General features: G+C 41.4%; 1 protein-coding gene across 1 annotated transcript in view; it reads left to right on the plus strand.

The window, feature by feature from the left end:
- The window catches only part of FRMPD4 (FERM and PDZ domain containing 4), a 589,912-nt gene extending 564,843 nt beyond the window's left edge, over positions 1-25,069 (plus strand). Inside the window, exons 10-17 of the mRNA XM_015126938.3 lie at positions 4,699-4,835; positions 7,198-7,324; positions 9,693-9,782; positions 10,347-10,529; positions 13,380-13,518; positions 18,988-20,052; positions 20,432-21,721; positions 23,350-25,069. Of these exons, the coding sequence (XP_014982424.3) occupies positions 4,699-4,835; positions 7,198-7,324; positions 9,693-9,782; positions 10,347-10,529; positions 13,380-13,518; positions 18,988-20,052; positions 20,432-21,721; positions 23,350-24,674 (4,356 nt within the window). The 3' untranslated portion in view covers positions 24,675-25,069. The remainder of the gene's footprint in view (positions 1-4,698; positions 4,836-7,197; positions 7,325-9,692; positions 9,783-10,346; positions 10,530-13,379; positions 13,519-18,987; positions 20,053-20,431; positions 21,722-23,349) is intronic.
- Positions 25,070-26,087: the final 1,018 nt, after the last annotated feature.

The raw sequence follows: 26,087 nt of genomic DNA on the forward strand, positions 1-26,087 counted from the left end.
TACCACCCCGAACAACAAAACTGCCACGTTTTGGGTTTTTTAAATGTTAAGCTTTGATCACCTGGACCCCTCACTTGTCAACAATATCTCCTTGTCTCCAGCAGACATGACCGCATGAAACAGAGCCTGATTCTCAGCTGATCTGTTACTGTGTCTTCCCCATGTCCCTGCTGAGAACCAACCCAGGGCTTTGCCACTGCAGCTCAGATCATGTGCTACATTGTTAGTTGCAAATAAATAGTTACAGGTGCTGGTCAGTAGTTGCTGTAGACAGTGAGTGCATTCAGTGGTTGTTCTCTATAATTACATACTCACCCCATTCACAAGAGGGTGCTTTAAAACTATTTTACTCTGCTTCCATTTAAACATCACAAGTCCATTGCATTTATAAAAAAAACAATATGGTTGCATTTGTCTTGGGGAGAGGACACCTCTTAAGTAGACAAGGAGTACAGCCAAACCCAGTTCTGTTTAAGGTGTGTTTGCACAAATCTAATGCAGTTTAGGGAGATCCTTCTCATTCAACAGACACATGTTTTTTATACATGTGAGACTGTCCTCAGAACAGGAAAATGTGTCTGGAAATCTTGCCCAGGAACTGAAAGAAAAAGACTGAGGATGTTTCTGCTTTCTTGCCTTGAGTATAGAATAGGCAGTGAATTAGCCACCTCTTCAAGGTGTAGCCAGAGGGGGAGAAATGGAAAAACAGGTATCGTAGACAATAAAGACCAAAATAAAGCAACTGTCATATATCCTCCGCTGAAACAGGAAATGAGAATGTCTTTGCCTCAGACCTTCTTCTTTGAAATGCCTTGTATCACAGAATGCGTGCTACCGTAAGTCTAAAATAACATCTAATATAAGTCAACAGATCTGCAAATGGTGTCTGGGTGCCCATGTTGATTTCAAGATACTAAAAAGATGCAATAAAACAAGCCTAGAGAACAAAAGAGTAAGCAGGAGCAACATGTATCACTTTACAAAAATAAAATCAATTTAACTTAGTGGGCTCCTAATGAGGACAGCAGCCATTGACTAGATGAATCATGACGATGAAAACAGAAGTTGCAATACTAGTACCTATGAATCTCCTACTTCTTAATGGTCCATGACATATTTTACAGATTTTAGCATATATATTAACAATAAATGCTAATAGTCCAGATTGTTCAAATTTATCATTACAATGGGCTATACTGACATTTACCTGTCCACTATCTGTTAAGAAAAAGACGGTTATGTCAATTAGCAAATGAGTAAGACCTAAGAGGCTCCAAAATGTTTTCAAATACTATAGTATTATTGGTTTCCTTTTTAAGATCTAACATGTTAGTTATAAATGAACATTTTGGAAGCCTCAAGTGGAACCTTTTGGGATCTCTATTTAGCAAAACAGATACTACCCATTTGCTTGTATAACTGTATTTTAAGTAATATAGTTGAGAGTAATAAAAGCAAGATTAGTACAATATAATATATATTATATATATATATATATATTCCAAATTTCACACTCATTCTCCAGAATCAGTCTGAACTAATTATATAATATAATGAAGTGACTAATCACCTTGTCAAAAAATTCATCTAGAAGTCTAGTTAAATACAGGGTAAAGCAGTGATGAGAAATACGGTCCCAGCTATGTCTCTTAGGAGAAGTAATAGTGATGGCTTATCTTTATCAAGTATCTTCCACTTCATGAAACATATTTACAGGTATCATGGAAACCTTGCAAGTTCATTGCTAACTTTCAAGTTAGTTGTTTTGAGATTTAACCCACTTTTCCAATAAGGAAACTGAGGCTCAAGAGAGACGAAATGCCATGTTCAAGGTCATTTTATTAGAAGTTGACAGAACCTAGAATCAAACCTGGGGCTTTTGTCTCTAAATTATATGCCCAAATCCTCTTTCAATCCATCATGGCGTAGCAGTCATTGAAGAAAATGATTTCTCAAAAAATTGATTCCTCACTGTGCCAATGGTTTTCTCACCCCATCCTTTATGGGACTCTATAAAATGACCCTATCTGCGCTCTCAACCCCTTGGAGCCCATGTGGACAACCCTGAGCACTTGGAAATAACTGGTAAACCCAAGACTAGCAAAACAAAATGGCAGCCTGTAATTGCTCTCAGAGGCTGCCTTAAATCAGACCACCCTATCTCCTGTCTCTGGACAAACCCACTTCTGACAAGGGGTACTGTGCAATCCAAACAGGTTTAAGATTTTAAGGAGAAGCAAAGGTGGAAGGTCATATTAGGGATGAACAGGGGAGAGAATGTGACTTCACTCTTAGCAGTGAAGTGATGGGTTGAGAGACATGCACCCATGGCATGTGGATACAGAGCATGTATGCACAGCATAGCACCGGTGCAGCATGGGTGAGTGTGCACAGTGTAAATATTGTATGCAGAAGCCATCTGGGGGTACATGTTCCTATTTTAGTAAAATCAATATAGGAAGCACTTATAAACGTGCTTCTCTTGAAAAGGAGGCAAGTAAATCTTGATATTGTTTTTCATTTGAGGCCAAGGGCCCCCTGAAGTTTCACTAAAAAATCAAGTTGAAAAAGACAAATGAATTAGAGAAAAGGGAGCCTTTAGAATGAAGTCCCAAAGATACAAGGGAAATTGTCCACTTTTATGCTAATGTTCCACAAAGTATGGACAGCTGTGTAGAAATAGGATTGGACAAAAAGGGCCTGAGCTAATGCTAATGGACTGAATGAAGAAACCTAGCAAGGCCTAGATTCTTCTTGGCCTCTGAGCAGCGTTCCTTCCTTCTGGGTGTGGGGCAGGACCCTTTCTGGAATGGGAGTCTTATGACCTACAATCAAACCATGTTGGTCAGATAATTTCTTTATGGCCAGTTTTTACACAGATAGGGCAGAGGGAAAATTAGAGTCATATTTTTAGGTTTTATGGCTGGCTTTGGGGAAAGGGAGTTCTAGTTTCTATGACCCACCTTGGAGAAGAGGGATTCTAGTTTCTATGGCTAGCCTCTAGGGAGAATAGAAATAAAAAACAGGAGGGCAGGAGAAGGTCAACGAAAAACTTTTGTTTCTGAGGCCTTCATTTTGGGGTATTGTTTTTTGAGCTCCAACAAAATCTTCTTGAGGCAAGCCAAAGAATAAAGAAAGAAGGAAATAAGAAAGGAGCTAAATACCATATTTTCTAGCCCAGGAATCCAGTTTCCCATAACAAAAGTAAGTGAACACAAGTGTAGAATATGCCTAAGCAATGCAGCACTTCCCAGCAGCACTTAGCTCACCGCCTTGTGTCTAAACAGTAAGTGAGGATACTACTCCAAAGCCAACCTCTGTTCCCAAGCGGCACTTTACACTTGATGACACACTCTCAGCCACTCTTCAGCTTGATCCCCACAACAAACACTATGAGATAGGTGGCCTTATTCTACAGATGAATAAACTAAGACTGAAAGAGGAGGAATGACTCCCAGAAAGGCAGGCACTTGAAAAAGCAGGGCAGTCGCCCCTGAAGTGAACGGAGGAGTTCAATAGCTCCCCTTATCCAGTGTACCAATGTGCTGTGATAAGGCACTTGATGTGTATCTCATCTAATCCTCCAGCCACTCCAGTGAGATAGTTAATATGAATCCCCTTTGCACAGATGAGTACATTGAGGCTGCAAGAGTTAAAGTGAATGGTCTAAAACCACCTACACAGGTAGCCATTGGGAAAGCCAGAACGCCAGAGCAGGTGGGTATCAGTCCCAAGCCACTGTGCTCAATCGCCTTGCTAATTCTGCCTCCCTGCGGCTGCTGTGGCTGATAACGAGGAGGAGAATGATGTTGGTGGTGACAGTAGTAAACATGTAAGAGGGCTTACACCCTACCAAGTACAGTTCTAAGAGCTTTAGGGGTTTTGTTTTGGATTTTTTTTTTTTTTTTTTTTTTTGACAAGGTCTTGCTCTTTCACCAAGGTTGGAATGCAGTGGTGTGATCAAGGCTCACTGCAGCCACAAACTCTCGGACTCAAGCGATCCTCCTGCTTCAGCCTCCCAAGTAGCTGGGACTACAGGCACACACCACCATGCCCAGCTAATTTTTGTACTTTTTGTAGAGACAGGATTTCGCCATGTTGCCCAGGCTGGTCTTAAACTCCAGGGCTCACGTAATCCACCCGCCTGAGCCTCCTAAAGTGCTGGGATTCTAAGGACTTTCCGTGGTTCACTCATTTAATCGTCCCCACAACCCAGTGAACAGGGAGCAGTATTATCCCCAATTGACAGAAGAGAAAACTGAGGCACAGACAATTAAGAAGGTGCCCAAGTTTGTGCCCCCAGTGAAGTGGAGAAACAAGTTTCAAGCCTAAGATTCCAATTCAGGCAGCCTAACTCCAGAAGCCACATTATGCTATCAATGCTTTATGCATTCAGCTGCGGCACCTGTGTTTGGAAATTTCATACCTAAATTCCTAATTGTTTTTACAAAAAGCTAAATATTTAAATAGCAGCTCGTCGATGAATGCTAAATGTTTTGTGTGGTCTCTGTGTTTGCGTGTGCAATTAAATACTGACTCGTTTCCAAGCAGCACGATGGAGATGTTTCCACATTTAGCCTCCCTGCCTGGGAAGTGAAGGTTGAAACACTCTGGGGAAATGTATGTCACCTGTTCTCTAAGTCCACGCGCTGCGGCCCATTCTTTGACAAACTGTGCCCCCTGCTGGTCTCTTCGCAGAGTTGTAACGATGTGGTTCAGGAGCGATTTGGGCCGGAGCTGAAATATGACATAGCCCTGCGGCTGGCCGCATTACAAATGTACATTGCAACCGTTACCACCAAGCAAACGCAGAAAATCTCCCTCAAATACATCGAGTAAGTGTTGACTCTCAGCGCCATTTCGGAGACAGACATGCCGCCTCCCTTAGCCTGGGTGTATTTTTGTTATTTGTCCAAAATTGATCTTGTTTGTGGCAAAGCATTTATTCGCCAGTGGCAAAATGTATGAATATCATGCTCATTTTTGGCAGAAGAGATCCATTTCTAATCCACCTTTGGAGCATTGTAGTTAAGACGAGGGACATATTTAAAACGAAGCATAAATTTTTGAATTCCTAAAGGGGCTTGATTCCAAGCCAAGCTTTGGTCTCAGCACTTTTCACACATTAACTTGTTTAATTCTCACAACATCCCTACGAGATTAGTAGGATTTTAGCTTCATTTTACAGATGAGCAAACCGGGCACAGAATAACTTGCCCAAGTCAAATGGCTATTAACGGGGGGGCAGGGGGGATACAGGATTCAAACCCAGGCAGTGGGACTCCCCATTGTCCTATAGATTGTGTGATGGGTTGAGGCACCTGTGTTTGGAAACACATGTAATGCTAAAGCTTTGGACCTCACCCACACCCTGCTTGCAATCTCACCTCCAAAAGATGTATAAACTAATTAAAATCCCACTTTCCAAAGAAGCTTCTCATGGGCTGCCTAGAAAGCCTTTCTAAATTCCACAATGCCAGGTTGACCCACCAGGGGGCAAAATGGCTTTTCTCAATAAATTCATGAGCCTGTGTTGGGAAGGATTAAATCTCTAACTTGCTGACTTTAACACCACTGTTCTGACAACTCTCAGTCACCTGTTGACATGTAGGGAAAAATCCTCATGTGCAATTTGAGAACCTCAGGCCTTCAGTTCACTCCTTCCAAATGCTTTCTCTCTCTCCCCACACATAAGCATGACTGTATCCTGAGAAAGACTCGGCTCACAAAGAGATCTTGTGCTCAGCTGGACACATTCACACCCTCCTCCACTCTCCTTTCTAAAGTTCTTGGGGACAGGTGAAACTGGCTGCCATTTGAAAAGGTGGCCTGCACAACCTGAGATGATTTTCAGACAATTAAAATGCATTTATTTTCCTACTTTCTGTACCCACATTTTACCAGGTTGAACATTGTACAGTCAAAAACGTCTCAGAGATATCCGGCTTGAGTAAAAATCCTGAAAAGTCTATAATAATGTTCTCATTCATAAATTCCTTTGACCAACAAATATTCATTGAGCATTTTATATAGCACTCACATTAGGACAGTAGAAAATACTAATATGTATGAATTCTATTCCTGGCCATTGAGGAACTTGTGCTCTGATTGTAAAAACAAGATAAAAAGACAAGAAAAGTAATTATTTAAAACAATGATACAAGTAGGATTACAAGATAGCCCATAAGTAGTGCCAAATGATGGCTAAAGACAATAAGTACAAGTTGAGAAGGAAGAAAACATAATCATGAAATATACCATTCTTAACTAGTGAAGAATATGAATGGTCAAGTGGTGGAGGTAGGTTGTCTGCCTACCCTTCTTTGGAGAGGACCTGGAACAGGAGAAGTAACTGGAATCCTCTTGAAGGTCTTCACATAATTTAGAAGACACTGGTTAGACACATAACCTAGGGTAGGATTTCTATTCCAGGATAGATTTCCTAGAATTCAAAATATGGGACCTTCTAAGAAAGGAGTTGTAGTCATTTCTGGGGAAATTGGCTCTTTGTAAAAATGTATTAACTCAGCCCCATTTGTTGTCATTTTGTTGTACATCCATACCCATGAATGATGCCAGCATCTCCAGATCAATACCGGGCACACTTAAGAGTCATGAATCACACCCAATTCCACACCACCAGCAAGAAATGTTGATGGAAGGAGTTAGACATGAACTGGCTAGGACAAAAGAATTGTGTGTGCCTAGAGAAATAGCCATGGAGGAGGGGAGGGACAGGGAAGAATGGTTTGGGGACATGAAGGACTTGCATCCATTCTTCTAAGAGAAGAGAGAAAGAATGTGAGCAGACAGGGAGACTGGAGAATAGAAATCAACAAAGGGATGGAGAGAAATTGGTGTTGGAAATACAAACTCGGATACGTCAGTGACTTTGAAGAGATTCAGAAGTTGGTTGGACAAAATGTCTCTTCACTTTACATTGGCTCCAAATGCCTCCTTAGCATTGTCTCTATAGAGTGAGGAATAGATTTCTTTTTAAATGCAAACATACGTATTAATGATCAAGTAGTGTGTGTCCTGAGTGCAAACTAAAAGTTACTTCCTTAATTGGGGACTTGTCTCCATTCTCTGCCTTACCAAGGGTTCATTTGTTCCAACAAACATCAGAGCACCATTTTGTCTTAGATAACTCATCATCACAAGAATGTGAAATTAAAGATATGCTCTTTATTGCAGAAAAGAATGGGGATTAGAGACTTTTCTTCCCTCTGCTGTGCTGCAAAGCATGAAAGAGAAGAACATAAAGAAAGCACTTTCACACCTTGTCAAAGCAAATCAAAACTTGGTACCACCGGGTAAAAAGGTATCACATTTGCATCTTAATAGAAAATTATAAAGAAAGAGACTTGAATGCATTTTTTTAAATGTTTAAAATTAGCTCATGAATAAAATACTTAGTACCATATTTTCAGAAGCAGTAACACTGTGTAACTTTTTTCTAACTATTAACATATTTCTAACACTAATGAAAAATAAGTATTCATACAGAAACCTATTTATTTCTCACAAGTTATGGACTCCGTACTGTAGGGGGGAGGTGTGTGTTCATGTGCCCATCCAGGAAAAGTTTGCATAGCCTCTGAGAACTTGTGAATAGAAGATAGAATTGTGAAATAATTCTATGTTTCAATCATGCAATTGCTTACTGCTCAGACCAGCTTAAATGCACAACAGCCAGCAAGAGGCCCTGCAGGCCAGAGATCACATTCATTAAACCAGGGATCCTCAACTGTGGCATAATTGACATTTGAGAACAGATCATCCTTTGTTAGGGAGTTACGGGGAACATCCTGTGTATTGTGGGATATTTAGCAGCATCCCTGGTCTCTACCCACAAGATGCTGGTAGCACCCTCCCATGATCGTGACAAACAAAAATGTCTCCAGACATTGCCAAATGTGCTCCAGGGAACAAAATCACCCCTATTGACAAACATTGGATTCAAACCTACCTTTAGAGGGAAGATAAAATTATTGCTGTCATTCACCATCATTAGTGTTAAAATCTTTTTATGCTTTTGTTTTGTTTTCATTAAGTAAAAGAAACACAAAGGAAATTTTAAAATATACTGTTGGTCAGAAAAGAGAGGTATAGTTTATAGGTAATAAAAAGCAAAAGATTCTAGGAACCAGAAAGAGAAGGAGCCTTAAAATACTGGATCTATAAAATTGGACGCAGTCTTCTAACTGAAGAACACTTTCCAATTGATATTAGCTGGAGAAATTTGTGTGACTCTAATACAAATCACTGTTTACATGGAGAATTATTTTGTCTTAGTGTCTGATTTTTTTAAGTCGTTTTTACTGGGTAAGGCACATTTATTTCTATCCCCTCCACACCCCATGACGGTTTTTTTTGTTTGTTTTGTTTGTTTGTTTGTTTTTTAAGTATAATCAGGTTCACCACACTATCAGCCACCTTTAACTCACTTCTCAATTTCATGGGAAGGGTGTCTTTGATCACAGTTGAGCATTCAGCTTACAGAGATGTAGCAAGACAATGCGGGTCAAGTTCTTAACTTCAGTTCTGATTTGCTGGAAGCTGATTTCTCTAATTGACTTGTGATTTTTCTTCCAAGCCTGGCCCACTCATAATAATTTGGATAACTGCTATAAGATCAATCAATCTATCCATTTATCCATCACTGTCCTTTAAAGGTTGTTTTTCTAGCCAAGAGTGAATAGTTTGCTTTCAAAACAATTTGCAAATGCTTTGCATTTTTTAAAGAAGTAGGATGGATGAATGGTGCTAAGTAACAATTATATAAAGAGCAGTTCCTTCAGGTATAGTTAACAAATAAGCTGGCAAGTCATCTGCAATTGAAAATAGAATTTTATGGTCATTGCCACTTAATGGTGATCTACACCTTGTTGGAAAATTTCAACCTTAATAAAAAATCCCTGGCACATTCAGTATGAAACATTGACCTTTTTTTTTTTTTTTTAAATCAAATACTCTTTTTAGTGATATGGGAACCTACATTTTTAAGTCTTTGTAAAGATAACTTTCATCTGGATAAAATTTCATTTATAAATCATTCGTGAAACTCAACAGATTTTCCAAGTTGAATTAATAAAACTGAGCCTTATATAGCAAGTTCAAACATGTCCACAATGATTGGATCTCAGAAAGTTCATTTCCCCCGAAAACTTGCAAGGACTGGAAGAAACTTGAGAGGGGAAGTGTAAAGGGCCTGTTTAGAAGGCTTTGCCTAGATTGCAGGTGCGTATTCAAAATGATTCCCACAAAGTCTACATTCAGGTGAGTCTCTTGTGCAATGGGAATATATGTAGACACCTCACCTTTGTCCCTAATTGCAAGTAGAAGGCTCCTCTCACTTCTTGAAATCTCCCAGTGAGCAGATGTTCAATGGAACATTTTATGGTCTTGTTCTCACTTGTTGAGTGCCCGGCCCAGCATATCTATACCCTTGAGTGCCCCATACATTGACCCTCTAATGAATAAGATGTGAATCTTGATTTTATGTTCCAGTCCTTCATCAGGAAACCAAATATGTAGCAATTCTATTCCTAATGAAGAGTCTTTGTCACATCTCAACTTTTCAGCAGTAAAATCATCCTTCTATCTTAGCCTTGTTTTCTGCTGGTCTCCAGCTGAAATGGAGTCATACCCAATAGAGTTAACACCTGAGGTTTCTTTTCTCTCCTCAGCTCTCTGCACTACAAGCCAAGGTCCATTATCTCAAGTTCCTCAGTGACCTGCGATTGTATGGGGGCCGTGTGTTCAAGGCAACATTAGTGGTAATTTGTTTCTTTTTGTTTTGTTTTGTTTTGTTTTTGCTTTCTCTTGGAAGCCACAGCAGCTCATTCCACCTCTGATGACAAAAGCAAATCAGCTGTGAATCTTCTCCAGCCTTCATTTCTAACCAACTTCACAACAGTCTGAAAATATCAGAAGAACTGTTAAACTAGATAACACCACTGCAGAATGCCCTAGAAAAAGAAATGTGAAGAACCAAGAGAATCAAAGGATTCTAACAATGGCCTTCTTTTAAATCACTGAGCCAGAAGTTGCTTTCACAGTGAAAAAAGGAAAACCAAAAAGAAAAAACAAACCTCATTTCTAAAAGCATCTTATGATTATGAACATACTGTGCTTTAACATTTACTTTCTAATTACTCATAATTTATCAGAGCCTCAAATCAGTCATGTATCTGGTTCTTCTAATTGGATGATTTAGTACAGTATGACCCAGAAACACTTTCTAAAGAAAATGTAATCTTATAAAAATAGGATCGTTGGTTCAAGTTGGCATGGCATTTCAGAGGTTCAGTATTTTTATGTTGTCAACTTCTCTTTCTCAGCAGGCGGAAAAGCGCTCGGAAGTGACTCTCCTGGTTGGGCCCCGGTATGGCATAAGCCATGTCATCAACACCAAAACCAACCTGGTGGCTCTTTTAGCCGACTTTAGCCACGTCAACAGGATTGAAATGTTTTCCGAGGAGGAGAGCTTGGTGCGGGTGGAACTCCACGTGCTAGATGTGAAGGCAAGTGTTTCAGATGTTGATACACATGACCTTGCTGTAAACAGCTAATTTCTGATAACACTGCAGATGTTTACAAGGCAGGCAAAAGTCAATGTGTGCAGAGCATCACAGATGCAATGTGGTGCAGAAAATAATCCACCCAACTCAGGCCTGAGGGCTCCAGTCCTCACTAAATTGCTGTGTGATTGGGAACAGGTCGCTATACTTCTCTGGGCTCAATTTTTTTATTCCTACATGAGAAAGCAAGCTACATAATTTCTAGGTCCCTTCTGACTTTAGAAAATGTGATTTCTAGTTATAGAGTAGGGGAAACTTTTCTGAACTAACTTTCTAGAATATATGACTCAAATCAAGAGGGAGATTTTCCCCAACTTTCTTTAGAATTCTCACTCCCTTTGCTTAGGTTGGGTCCATATGTGTGTATTCATTTGGAAAAGCTTGATATTTTAGTTCATCTGTCTTCTCATATGGTAACAACTGGTACTGACTGAACATCTGGCTCCTATGAATGTCATAGCCATTCCATTTAAAACAAAAATCTGGCCAGGCACAGTGGTTCATGCTTGTAATCCCAGCACTTTGGGAGGCCAAGGCGGGCGGATCACAAGGTCAAGAGTTCGAGACCAGGCTGACCAACATGGTGAAACCCCATCTCTACTAAAAATACAAAATTAGTCGGGCGTGGTGGCACACACTTGTAATCCCAGCTACTCAGGAGGCTGAGGCAGGAGAATCACTTGAACCCAGAGATGGAGGTTCCAGTGAGCCGAGATTGTGCCATTGCACTCCAACCTGGGTAACAGAGTGAGACTCCATCTCAAAAAAAAAAGAAAAAAAAAAATCTGAGATGGTCCACAAAGGGCAAAACTCTACTCCCAAAAGAGAATAGGAAATAGTCCAGGTTCCTGGTCTCCACCTTCTTTTTCCAGTAGAGATGAGTTATTGGATTTTGGCAATGGCAATATTTCTACTGTTTCTATGAAGAAAAGGCACTGGAACAAAGGGAGATAGTGACTCCACAAAGGAGACAACACCAGCCTGGAAGGTGCTCTGAGAATAGCCATGGAGGACCCAGCCCTACCTGCATCCCCACTAGGGTGCTGGTGTGGGAGGAATGGATTGACAGCCATTGAGAATGTGGCAAAGTGTTTCTACAAAGCACATCAGAATACCCCAGAGAGCTCTGCAGTGGGAATAGATGATCACGAAAGACAGAATGTAGAACTCAAACATGCTGGCTGTGGCCTGTGGGATTTCATGGGCTGCATCCAGAGGGTTCCAGATGACTTCATGGCTAGCTGAAAGAGGGAGGATAGACTTGGAATGCCCATCCTACTCCATGAGCAAAGAGGCTGAGAGAAATAGCCCCATCACGGAGAAAGGTGGACGAAAGGTTGAACTGGATGCAATTATTACAAATTCGATGACAGAGATAATCTGTCCTAAACAGAAATGAGTGCTGTGTCCGGCCAATGGTGTCCTGCCTATATAAAATAATGATGCGGTGGCTTGGAGGCCGAGGGGAGACCTCAACTGAAGTGGAAGGAAAAGCAGTTCAACAAGTAGTACAGGCACTTTGTCAGGGAAGTTAAATTCTACCAGCTGGGGGCACTAAATCCTCCCAGTGTCCTAAACCTAGGAGTGAAAGCAAGAGATCTGCTGTCTTGCTGTCTTTGTGCCTCTCTTCGTATCTGCTTTTTCTTGTTTCCTTATTTCTCTCTCTCTCACCTTTTCTTTTTCAACAAGAACACACCCTTCCTAACTCAATGAGAAAAATTGCTTCATCCAACACTTTTTTTTTCCCTATAAGCCCCAAATCCATGTCCAATTGTATAATAACCTCATTGTTTCAAGAGAGTTTTAGTAAGGCCTTTTCTCAACTCCCATCTGTTTTATGCTCCTGTAAATTTACTATTTCTTCTAGAAGCAACTTTTTACTGGATCTCTGGCACTTTTCATTCAATCTTAGCAGTAATTTCCACTTAAATTTTACCTCTCTTTAACACTAATTTACACCGTGAACCCAAAACTTAATCTTCCTGTAATTTTCAGATTGTGAGTTCACTGCTGGTAACTGAGGTAACGGTAACTTAACTAGTTAATGTTAATTTACCAGTTTAACATGTTTAATTGTTTTTAAATGTTAAAAATGTTAACTATTTGGGAAGAAAACAATCTCATTTTTCTTTCATTTCAATATGACTTGGGGGCCAGTTGCGGTGGCTCACACCAGCAATCCCAGCAGTTTGGGAGGTTGAGGTGGGCAGATCATTTAAGATCAGGAGTTGGAGACCAGCCTGGCCAACATGGTGAAGCCCCGTCTCTACTAAAAATACAAAAATTAACCTGGCGCGGTGGCGTATGCCTGTGATCCCAGCTATTCAGGAGGCTGAGGCATTAAGAATTGCTTAAACCCAGGCAGTGGAGGTTGCAGTGAGCCGAGTTTGCACCACTGCACTCCAGCCTCAGCGACAGAGTGAGATCCTGTCTCAAATATAGATGATAGATAGATAGATAGATAGATAGATAGATAGATAGATAGATAGATAGATAGGCAGGCAATAGGCAGGCAGGCAGACAGACAGACAGACAGACAGATAGATAGATAGATAGACAGACATATATATGACTTGGAAGAGATTCAAAATGTCCAGGCTTTTTAGAGGGTGTGTCCTGAATGTTTTTCAGTAAGGCACTTTGTGTTATCCTTGGCTTTTTCTCCTGCCTTGGGTTTCTCCCATGAAATGTTTGTTCAATAACTCCTTTTTCCATAAGCATAAATGCAGCCGTTGACACTCCAGGGATGTTATTAAGAATGGATGGCTTTAACCAAAGTGTTCTTTTGTGTAGCCCATCACACTTCTGATGGAATCCTCAGATGCCATGAACCTGGCCTGCTTAACAGCTGGATACTACCGACTGCTTGTTGATTCCAGGAGGTCGATATTTAACATGGCCAACAAGAAAAACACAGCGACCCAGGAAACAGGTATTCTCTTCCTGAACTCATGAAGCACTGACCTCCCTGCAAACACCCCACCTAACAACAATAAAAAGGATGTTTTCTGAAAAGTTAAGACCGGACGCGGTGGCTCACGCCTGTAATCCCGGCACTTTGGGAGGCCAAGGCGGATCACGAGGTCAGGCTTTCAAGACCAGCCTGACCAAAATGGTGAAACACCATCTCTACTAAAAATACAAAAATTAGCTGGGCATAGTGGCATGTGCCTGTAATTCCAGCTACTCGGGAGGCTGAGGCAGGAGAATCGGTTGAACCCGGGAGGCGGAGGTTGCAGTGAGCTGAGATTGCACCACTGCACTCCAGTCTGGGCGACAGAGCCAGACTCCGTCTCAAAATAAACAAATAAATAAAAATTAAAATTAAAGTTAAAATTGTACCCACAAAAAAATCTAATGTCCAAATTCAATGCAAAAAGCCTTCAGATACCTCTGATGTGGGCTAATTGTTAAAAAGAAAAATGCTGATTTCTCACCACATTTGACACATCACTCAGAAGTGTCAGGGTGCTTGCTCCAACCTTGATTTTATTATCATGAAAGTCTCTATGGTTGGGTTTTCATGGCCTTACTTTTACAGAGGTCAGGGCCAGAGGACTAATGATGGAATGCCCGAACATGAGTTGTGAGCCTCTGCTTTAGGGCTGGTCTCTCCTGAAGGTGTCCTAGGCCCAAGGGTCTGGGAGGACTCCTCCCTGTAGTCAGAGTTATGCCCAGGATTCTGGGAATTTTACAAACAGGAAAACGTGGTTATTGCCTAGCACTTGGACCTGGGGACACTAGAAGAAAATTTTTCCACCATGGCAGCCACCTTGGATCCATAATAGGAGCACCAAGATGGCAAAGACATCAAATAATTCAGTTCACCTACTTGACAGCAAAAAAGATCCCCACAGTGAGGACAGGGAAGGCTGCAAATGTTAAATTGATTATCCTTTGACAGTAGGTGGTTTTCATTGGTTTTAGGACATTTTTTCTTCAGTTACTTAAGCATTTTACTCCATCTACAGTGGATGCTTAGTAAATGGCACTGATGGACAGATGCCACCATTCTAGGCACAGTCACTGACCCGTTAAAAAAAATTATAATCAGAGGTTCCATAATTGGGGTTTCTTTTAAAAGAAAGGGGAATTCTTACAAACAAATTTTACTGTTGTTTCTCTTTTTTTCTCCCTCCCCCCGGCCCCGGTCCCCGGCATTTCTCAGAGAAGATGAGGGGAGAAAAAAAGGGAAGGAAGTTCTCTCACTGTTAAATTGAGCAGAAACATCAAACTTTATTCCATAAATATATTGCAATATGTGGACACATTTACACACACATACAGACTCACACACAGTTTACTATGATGGCCAGGTGAGTGGAAGCAGCTCAGTCATAGAAAAAGGGAAGCTAGAAACAGGAAGCGATGGATAAAGTATGATAGAAGGCAACACTTGGACTTTCAAGTCAAATAAATCTGAAATTTAATCCAGTCACATCTTGAGGTGTCTGATTTTTTTAATTTCTCTAAGCTTGAGTTTCTTCATTTGTAAAATGGGGTTAAAAAACTAGCTTGCAAGGGTTAGAAAAATAATCTAGGTACATCATCTAAAATGATGCTCAGCATTTCTATTAATAATTTGCAGTGGGAAAAAAAAGAAAAAAAGCCAGAGGCAGAAAGAACCGAGAATGACAGAGATAGAGGCCGGGTGCAATGGTTCACACCTGTAATCCCAGTACTTTGGGAGGCTGAGGCAGGAGGATCACTTGAGCACAGGAGTTTGAGACCAGACTGGGCAACAAAGGGAGACCTCATCTCTACAAAAAATATAAAAATGAGCCAGGCGTGGTGGCATGTGCCTGTAGTCCTAGCTACATGGGAGGCTGAGGTGGGAGGATACCTTGAGCCTAGGAGGTCAATGCTGCTGTGAGCTATGACTCGCCACTACACTCTGGCCTAGGTGACAGAGCAAAACCCTGTCTCAAAAATAAATAAATAAATAAATAAATAAATAAATAAATTAGAAAGTAATAGAAACACAGAAAGGAGAGAAAGACAGAACATGTGGCAAAGAAAGCTCCTGAGAGACACAAATGTTTAAAAATAAATACAGAAAAAGAAAAAACAAAAAGGAGGTGATAGACGTGCACTGGGTTTGGCAGTAAACATTTTTATGACCACATGTTTTCATTGAGCTAGGAGATTTAGAGCAATTTAATGCTGACCTTCGAAATTCCACAGAAGGCTGGGCTCGGTGGCTCATGCCTATAGTCTCAGCACTTGGGGAGTTGAAGGCGGATGGATCACTTGAACCCAGGAGCTTGAGACCAGCCTGAGCAACAAAGTGAGACACTGTGTCTATGAAAAAAATTTAAAAATTAGCCAGGTGTGGTGGCATACACCTGTGGTCCCAGCTACTTGGGACATTGAGGAGGGAGGATCACGCAAGCCCGAGAGGTCAAGGCTTTAGTGAGCCAAGCACACTATTGCACTCCAGCCTCCAGCCTGGATGACAAAGCAAGATCCTGTGTCTAAGAAACAAAAAAAAATAAAAAAGAGAAAAGAAAAGAAATTCCAAAGAGCTGTTCAGCAATTTGACACAATTGTTTCCCATTGGAAAACCAGTTTTGTTTTGTTTTTTCAAATTTTATTTTCAAATGTTAAAGTTTATCTGGAAAATAAATCCTTTCCTCATAGACTGTAAAGATTGTAGAGGTGTATGAAGAAAACCAAACCTACTATTCTAAACATGATTACAGTAATAAGGGTCTCCACTCTGTCCAATTCATAGTGACCCACAACGTAAGTTTTAACAGAACTTAAAGAGGCAAAAATATAGTTACAAAAAGTATTCTTACTGTGGGGAAAGAATGGAACTTCAGCCTCACCATCATTTCTCCCAGTTTCAAATACCTATCCCCACTCTCAACGATAGAGGGCGGGAGAGAGAGAGAGAGAGAGAGAGAGAGAGAGAGCGCCAGCGAGTGCTGAAAGTACTCTCTTCTCTTCAGAAACTCCCAAAAGATCAAAAGATCTGACAGCCAAGAAATACAGAGTGGAAGTTCCATCAGGCCAGTTCTTCTCTAGTCCATTCTCTCCTTCCACTGTAGGAGACTGGGCCACAGAATAGACCCCAGCTCCCAACCCACATTCTTCCATGTCTCCAAAATTATTCCAGGAAGCCAAATCAGTAGACCCTTCTGGAAGGAAGCCAGATTGAGCACATATTTTATTCTCACCTCAAATTGATCCCAGATCTTAGTCAAGATCTCTAATAAGAAACAGCCCCCATTTCTTCTTCTCTATCTTGAAAATTAGGCTTCAAGCACTTTCAAAATCCCTGGCCCCAGATATGTATGCATCTCTGGGCTTTAGGAGGGTCTTAGTAAGTATCCATCAACTTGCTTTGAGCCTGCTGACCTATTCAATTTTCTTGTTCATCTAAACCAGAGTTGGCAAAACTATGGTCAATGGGCCAAATCATGTTCTTGCAAATAAAGTTTTATTGGAACTCAACCACACACATTGTTTTACTTTCCTAAGGCTGCTAGAACAAATTCTTACAAACTTGGGAGCTTTAAACAACATAAATTTATTCTCCCACAGTTCTGGAGGCCACAAGTTCAAAACCAGGATGTTGACAGGGCCATGCTCCCTTCACAGGCTTTAGGGGAGGATTTCTCTTTACCTCCTCCTGCTTCTGGTGGCCAGCATTCCTTGTAGCTGCTTAACTCCAGTCTCTGCCGCTGTCTTCACGTGGCCTTCCCCTCTTCTCTGTGTGGCCCAAATCTCTCTCTGCCATTGAATTTAGGGCCCATGCAGATAATTAAGGATAATCGCATCTGAAGATCCTTGACATTGCAAGACACTTTTTTCCAAATAAGGTCACGTTCACAGAGTGGACATATCTTTTGGGGGCCACCATTCAACTCATATACCCATTTGTTTATGTAGCATCTATGGCTCCTTTCATATTAAAACAGCTAAATTGAGTAGTTGCTCAAATGAATGGTTGGCCCACAAAACCAAAATATTTACTATCTGGGCCTCCCTTTACAGAAAATATTTGCCAAGCCCTAAACCTGCATTACAATGCAACTTTGCTGAACTACTCTTCCTCCTGCAACAATCCACACTCACACACACACTTCCCCCAACGTGCACACCCAGTCATAATCTAAATTGTTGTTGTTAATAAAATAATGCTGACCCCCCACGAGGTTTATTTATTGTAAGGTAAGATGCAAATATGGCTAGTGTATAATTCAATGTCTTCAAAATTATATCTCTTATTGTTCATGAAAATACATGAATTTATTAAAAATGACCATGAACACTGTTCAGCATTAAGTCCATTGCATGATTTGCCGGGAGCAAAAACCTCTTTGGTAAAACTGTACTTTTTTCCCATATGTCTTGCACATCTGATGTCAGTTATCCAAACTTGTGCTGGGGACAATTTGAGGGAATGGATGGGAGAATAGTATGGCCCTAAAATTTTCTCAAAATGTTGCCTCTGGAATCTATAAGGCAATATCAACAGAATGACCCAGTTCTCTGTCTTGTTAAATATCAGAACAAATCTCCACATCAAAATTCCAGATTGAAAGATGCTTGAAGAGCAAACAAACTAATAGTATTTAAATTGGGGTTTTGTAATTTTAATCCATGAGGAACATGAAACAAATTTTCAGGAGTTCCCGTGATACAAACAAAAATTGAAATTAATCTAAATATTAATTATGCTTAGAAATTACAGAGAAAAGTACCTTACCTGTGACCACTCCACCTTATGCATTTTATACACACACACACACACACACACACACAGGCATGCATGCTGACATTTATACATGAATATTTTAACATCTACTAGGATATCAAAAGACTGAAGATAGAAGTTTTGTACTATCATTACAATATTTATTTTAATTTCCCATATGGCAAAACTCTGACAATCCTTGACTATCTCTGAACTCAATGAGGAAAACATTCAATATCTTCCTTCATGAAGTAGGGAATATTAGATCTCACCTTACAAAAAAAGAACAATTAATGTTCTGGAATAATGGCCTATTGAAATCTCACCTTTAAGGGTAAAAGGCATGTTGTATATTTACATTCGTAGATATGAATGAAGCCTTTTAATAATAGAACCAAGGGTCAGATGGAATTAAGCTATACTTCCCTACTCCCGGATGGTATTACATTTTATCACATAGCAATTACAATTTATGCAGTATCAATTTTGTTAAGGTTGGTTCTCCTAACCCAAGGAATTCTTACACCTGAAGCCTAAATCAACAAGTACTATATTTGGGTAGTTGAAAAACTGTATTTACACAAGTGATGCTACAAGCCATTAAGTTAAAAAACAGAGACGAGCCCCCCCCCACCCCTGCCCCACCCAAAACCAGACAGTACAGTAATGTGTCTTTGCATGATTCTTTCTCTTTAGGAACTGAAAACAAGGGGAAGCATAACCTCCTTGGCCCAGATTGGAACTGTATACCCCAAATGACCACCTTTATTGGCGAAGGGGAACAAGAAGCCCAGATAACATACATAGATTCAAAGCAGAAGACGGTGGAGATCACAGACAGCACCATATGTCCAAAAGAGCACCGGCACTTGTACATAGACAACACCTATAGTTCAGATGCACTTAACCAGCAGCTGAGCCAGCCCGGGGAGGCCCCCTGTGAGGCAGACTATAGAAGTCTCGCTCAGCAGTCCCTATTGACCCTCTCAGGACCAGAAACTCTGAAGAAAGCACAGGAATCTCCGAGAGGAGCTAAAGTGTCCTTTATTTTTGGAGACTTTGCCTTGGATGATGGTATTAGTCCCCCAACCCTCGGCTATGAAACACTACTAGATGAGAGTCCTGAAATGCTGGAGAAGCAGAGAAATCTCTACATCGGCAGTGCCAGTGACATGAAGGGCCTGGATCTCACTCCAGAGGCAGAGGGCATCCAGTTTGTGGAAAATTCTGTTTATGCAAACATAGGCGATGTGAAGAGCTTCCAGGCTGCAGAGGGGATCGAGGAGCCCCTCTTGCATGACATCTGTTATGCAGAAAACACTGATGACGCAGAGGATGAGGACGAGGTGAGCTGTGAGGAGGACCTCGTGGTGGGGGAGATGAACCAGCCGGCCATCCTCAACCTGTCTGGGTCAAGCGATGACATCATTGACCTCACATCCCTGCCCCCTCCAGAAGGTGATGACAATGAGGATGACTTCCTGTTGCGTTCCTTGAACATGGCCATTGCCGCACCCCCACCTGGCTTTAGAGACAGTTCAGATGAAGAGGACTCTCAGAGCCAGGCAGCTTCCTTCCCCGAGGACAAGGAGAAAGGCGGCAGCCTGCAAAATGATGAGATCCCCGTGTCCCTCATTGACGCTGTGCCCACCAGCGCCGAAGGCAAGTGTGAGAAGGGACTGGATAATGCCGTTGTCTCCACGCTGGGAGCTCTAGAGACTCTATCCGTGTCAGAAGAACAGCAGACCAGTGACAATTCAGGTTCTTTCACAATTGTTACATTCATTCACTGATAACCATATCATTCCATCCTTCCAAGCCATTTGCCCTTGGAGTTCTGTTACATGGTGTTCTCCATTTCACAAATGTCCCATTTCATAAACGTGCTGAAACTGCCATCATAGGTTTTTTTGTGTGTATGTGATTTCTTTTGTTGTTACTTTTTTAAAGACATAAGGCACATCTCCCCCACCCCCACCCCCACCCCCATTTCTGGAAAAACTGCAATAAACTCAGAGTCCTTACTGAAAAGGGAAAAACTTGGTATTTTGTTTTAGTAATAACGGGTCCCATATTCTTACATGTCTCCAAGTGCCTCTGATGCATCCATTAATCAGTTCTTGTTTTTTACGGCATGCAGGTGTAGCCATCTTGCGGGCTTATAGTCCTGAGTCTTCGTCAGACTCGGGCAATGAAACTAACTCTTCTGAAATGACTGAGAGTTCTGAACTGGCCACAGCACAAAAACAGTCAGAAAACCTCTCCCGCATGTTCTTGGCCACTCACGAAGGCTACCACCCCCTTGCAGAAGAGCAGACTGAGTTCCCGGCCTCCAAGACCCCCACTGGGGGCTTGCATCCAAAGTCCTCGCACACCCTGGCTGCTAGGCCAGCAACTGACCTCCCGCCCAAAGTTGTGCCTTCCAAGCAGTTACTTCACTCAGACCACATGGAGATGGAGCCTGAAACCATGGAGACTAAGTCAGTCACTGACTATTTCAGCAAACTGCACATGGGGTCGGTGGCATACTCCTGCACTAGCAAAAGGAAAAGCAAGCTGGCCGATGGTGAGGGGAAGGCACCCTCTAATGGGAACACAATAGGAAAAAAACAGCAGGGGACCAAAACGGCAGAGATGGAGGAGGACGCCAGTGGTAAATTTGGTACTGTGTCTTCACGGGACAGTCAACACCTGAGCACTTTTAACCTGGAGAGAACTGCCTTTCGCAAGGACAGCCAAAGATGGTATGTGGCCACTGAAAGCGGGATGGCTGAAAAAAGTGGATTAGAAGCAGCAACGGGGAAAACCTTTCCAAGAGCTTCTGGTCTTGGGGCAAGGGAGGCTGAAGGGAAGGAAGAAGGAGCTCCTGATGGAGAAACCAGTGATGGCTCAGGACTTGGTCAAGGGGACCACTTCTTAACTGACGTGACCTGTGCATCTTCAGCCAAAGACTTAGATAACCCAGAGGACGCTGACTCGTCCACCTGCGACCATCCTTCCAAGCTTCCTGAGGCTGATGAGAGTGTGGCCCACCTTTGTGACTACCACTTGGCCAAGCGGATGTCATCGCTGCAAAGCGAGGGCCATTTTTCTCTGCAGAGCTCCCAAGGCTCTTCAGTGGATGCAGGCTGTGGCACGGGCAGCAGTGGCAGTGCCTGCGCCACACCCGTGGAGTCGCCGCTCTGCCCCTCCCTAGGGAAGCACTTGATTCCTGACGCTTCTGGGAAAGGCGTGAATTACATTCCTTCAGAGGAGAGAGCCCCTGGGCTTCCCAACCACGGAGCCACCTTTAAGGAACTGCACCCACAGACAGAAGGGATGTGTCCACGAATGACAGTGCCTGCTCTGCACACAGCCATTAACACCGAACCCCTGTTTGGCACATTGAGAGATGGATGCCATCGGCTCCCCAAGATTAAGGAAACCACAGGTACAGCAATGATGGATTTAGCACTTTGTATGACATGCCAGGAGCATGTAAACCATATTTACAACAAACTTACAAACGTAAAGTCTGGAAGAAAAGTAAAAGGTAGAATTTAAAAGGCCACAGAACAGTAAAGTACCAATCATTGATCCCCTAGTATTTAATAAATACTAAAGATTACAAAGGTGAAAATGGCATTTGCGCTTTATAATCTTGCTCTGTGTTTGCTTTCAGAATTTGATGGAGCAATATGTTTTTTTCCTAAATTCTAAATGCAGATGTTTAGCAATGCCCAGTGTGACTTTAAGTTATATGATAGTATTGCTTAGAGTCACATAACAGTTTGATTTTCTTCCCAAGACATCTGATTTCTAATTCTGCCATTTCATTATTGAGGGACAAAGAAGAATAAGAGAGCAGGGTATCAGGGAGATTGGAGGGGTTTGGAGAGATTATTTGCCTTTCAGCAATCTTACTGACTCCTCCCTACTCTGACATACCCCAGTGTCAGGAAGATTTTGAGGTTATGTCTGATGAGCTGCTTTATTTTCCCCAAAATAATAAAGTGTAAACACACATAGAAACAAGAACACATCCACCTTCTGTATCCCACCTTCACTACTCCACCACTCAATGGTATGCATTCCCCTCACTGATCCACTTGGCTGGTCATTATATGGCAAAAGCAGATACTCTCTCATATTTTCATATTTCAAATTATGTCATCAATAGTGTCTTTTTCATACAGGTCAATAGAAGTTAGTGAGATCTTATATTGGTCATTTTCTATTCCTGTTCTTTTAAGATTTTCTACTTTCTCAAAACCCACCACTGGCTTTACCTGCCTTGGAAAAGTTATCTGTGAATATTACCTAACTCATCACCCAACTGCATATTTACCTCTAAACTAACTAAGTCACACTGTTTAATCTTTCATGATTTATAAAGAACTTTCACCTGAGTTACCTCTTGCTTCTCACAAATATTCTGTGAGATGGGGATTATTTGCTTCACATGACAGCTTTTCTTAAACAAACAAAAAAAAAATGTTGAGCAACTGGCCCAAGGTCTCAACTTCAGACTTTGTACCAGGCAAACCTCATGCTGTCCTCTTAAACAGATTCACTTATTTAATTTGCATTAATTAAATTAGGCCACTTCTTTAAAAGAAAGAAAGGAAAGAAAGAAAAAGAAAGAAAGTAAGGAAAAGAAAAGAAAGAAAGAAACTGATGCCAGGTTTAACTTAATTCCCTTGAAATGAAACTTAGTATCTTCAATATATTTGAATAATCTATACATAGTTATTTTCTGTGTCTAAGCTTGATAGATAGATATTGGTAGCAAGGCAATTCATGAAATCCCTGAAAATGTTTGGGATTTCTAGACAATTTCAAATGAATCAGCAGTTCCAGAAATAACAGATTCCAGTATTTTCTTGATATTCATTAAAATGGAAATTTGTTATGAGATATCAAGATGCAGCCTTTGGAAAGCAGGGTGACCTTAGCATACGGCAGCCCTTCCAGACTACATCCTTGAGAAATGACAGACATCATGTAGCGATGTAGTAAAAATGGCCTCCCAGGAGATGCTTAATGATTCTCTCTGTTTTTCTACTACCCCTAGTGTAGCTTTGACAGAGCCTGGGAAGGAGAGACGAGGAGGCATGCCTTCAGCTTGGTCTCAACATCCTGAAGCTGATCCCATCCTGCTACCATCAAACATTCACTCGGAATCAAAGGTGCCAATTCCAAATCAAGACCCTAATGATTTCTCCCAAGCAAATCAGGCATACGGAGAGGCTGTGAGCTGGCGGCCACCGGATCTGAGAGGGGGAAGCCTCAGGACACCCCCCAGCCAGAAGGCTCTGAGACATAGCAGCAGTGTCCTCTCCGGATCTGTCGATTTGGAGACCTTCCGAGAGAGAACCAAGGGTGCAGTCAGCTTAAAGTGTCCAGGCATCACAGAAGCACAGGAGGCCAGTTCTGAAAGGCGAGCAGAACTCCCCCTGGGGAGGAAGCTCACCAAAAGTTTTTCCCAAAGCTCGATGCACTTGAGCTCCGAGGGGAGGTTTCACAAAAGGTCCCCAGTGGCTCATAAAGACTCAAAGCTGTATAGGACATTACCCTTGCGGAAGCTGGAGGGCAGCAATTGGAGATGCCGGGGACCCTTCAGCTATTGCTTCCTGAACCGAGGGCAGGATGAAGATGGTGAGGAAGAGGAGGAGAGGGGAGAGGCCACCGTCCAGGTCGCTTGCCTCTATAGACCACAGATGACTCAAGCCACGCCAGAACCAAGCAGCCCATGTCTGGCTGTGGCAATTCAGAAGCAAGGAGGGGAGCTATCCAGAGGGTCAGTGCTGAAGGTCTGGGCAGAAGACCTGCGAGGCCCAGATGACTTGGACTTCAGCAACCTGGCTTTTGATGCCCGGATTGCAAGAATAAATGCCCTAAAGGAGAGCACATATGCAATGCCTGATGGGTTCCTTGCAGCCCAAAATGATGCCAATGAGCTGCTCTGTCTCGTCAGGGCAACAAAGGAGAAGAAAGAGGAGTCACGCCCTGAAGCATACGACCTTACACTTTCTCAGTACAAGCAACTGTTGTCCATTGAGTCCAGACAGTTGGGAAGTGCCTGTAGGAAAATGGCGATGGCTGAGAAAAGCCCGGAGGAGATGCTCCTAGCTATGACTTCCAGCTTTCAAGTGCTCTGTTGCCTAACAGAAGCTTGCATGCGATTAGTTAAAGTCGTGAACTCAGAAACACAGCGGCAGGAAATTGTAGGGAAGATCGATGAAGTGGTCATAAATTACATTTGTCTACTGAAAGCTGCCGAAGCAGCCACTGGAAAGAACCCTGGGGACCCTAATGTTGGATTCTCGGTGCGACACTCAACCACCATGGCCGCTCTCGTAAGCACACTGACACGTTCTCTCAAGAGGCTTTTAAACAAATAAATATGGAAGTCACGTCATAATCTACCTTTACGAAGCCATACATGAACTTTTATTTACTTTGTGTGTATGATGAACAGATGTCTCCTTTCTTCTCTCTGTATATTTTGTTATTTTATATAAAATAGGAGATAAAAGTCACATTGATGAAATGTTGAAATGTACTAATCAGGTGTATTCTGTTTATATTATACATATATATACACGTAAAAGAAATATCCAAGAAAGTGATGACATTTGGCTATTTTTCATATAGTTAAAACTCCAGGTATATGATGTGAAATTTTAAATTCTACCATGTTAGAGCAAAACAATGAATCCTATCCCCTTTCTTTCCAAGTAGATACTTGGAGATCACATCATTCATATTTAGAAGTAAAACAAAAAAAACAAAAAAAGAGAGAGAAAAGAAAAGAAATCACAATGTATATAAAACAGTACTAATGTTTTAAAATTATGATTTTTAAGCATTGGAAATAGCAAAAAGACATTTAAAATTCAAGAAGCTATTATGAATTACTAGAGACTATATCTGTAATAAATTAATTTTTTGCTCATAGTATTTGGTTACTGGATGCTTTCTTCCAAGAATCCCACATATTTAATTTGGGTTTTTGCTATTTGGGCTACAAATTGGTGGGGGTGGATTCTACTGTGTCAGCACAAATGCTCTTCACAGTGTTTCTAGCATTTAAAAAACTTCCCAGGGAGAAGAACAGAGGGGATGATGGGCAGTTTCCTAGGTAATACCTAGAGTTATAGAATATCTCATTACATAAAATGTATGGAATTAATAATGCCAAAATTAATTATTTGATGGAAAGATCTGCTTTGACTAAATGTCAAAAATCTACAAACCAAAGACATTATCTTCCCCTCACCGCAACTCAACTATGAAACTTAAAATTCCCTTTAGAATGATGGGACATTTAGTAAAGTATTTGCAAACTTACAAAAGGGAACATTTAATGATCATCAAAATTAAGTATTGATTCAGTGATGTAGACCAGACCACACACCAGCACCTGTGAGTCTCATCTCAGATCACAGCTCTCAACATAGGGCTTCATGCATCACCGCCTCTACAGAGGCTAAGGCTGCCAATCAAATTTGGAATTACAGCGTAGTACTGGGACAAAATCTCAAATCTTGGGTGTTCCAGAAAATCAGGGAGAAATGGCTACTGTAACCATGGGAACCATGAGTAAATAGTTAAGTATTTATTAAATAAATACTTAATCTGGATTGGCTGATAAAAATATGAAATCTGAAAAAAAAAAAAAAAAAAGAAAGAAATGGAAGTGGTATATTTGACCAGTTCAAGTGAAACCAATGGAATGCAAAGAACTTTCCAGGACTGTCACATCTCTAAAAGTACCCTGCAGTCATAAAATAAAATCGATATTATATATATAT

Source organism: Macaca mulatta, chromosome X, assembly GCF_049350105.2.
Source record: "Macaca mulatta isolate MMU2019108-1 chromosome X, T2T-MMU8v2.0, whole genome shotgun sequence".
In the NCBI taxonomy this organism is placed as follows: Eukaryota; Metazoa; Chordata; class Mammalia; order Primates; family Cercopithecidae; genus Macaca; species Macaca mulatta.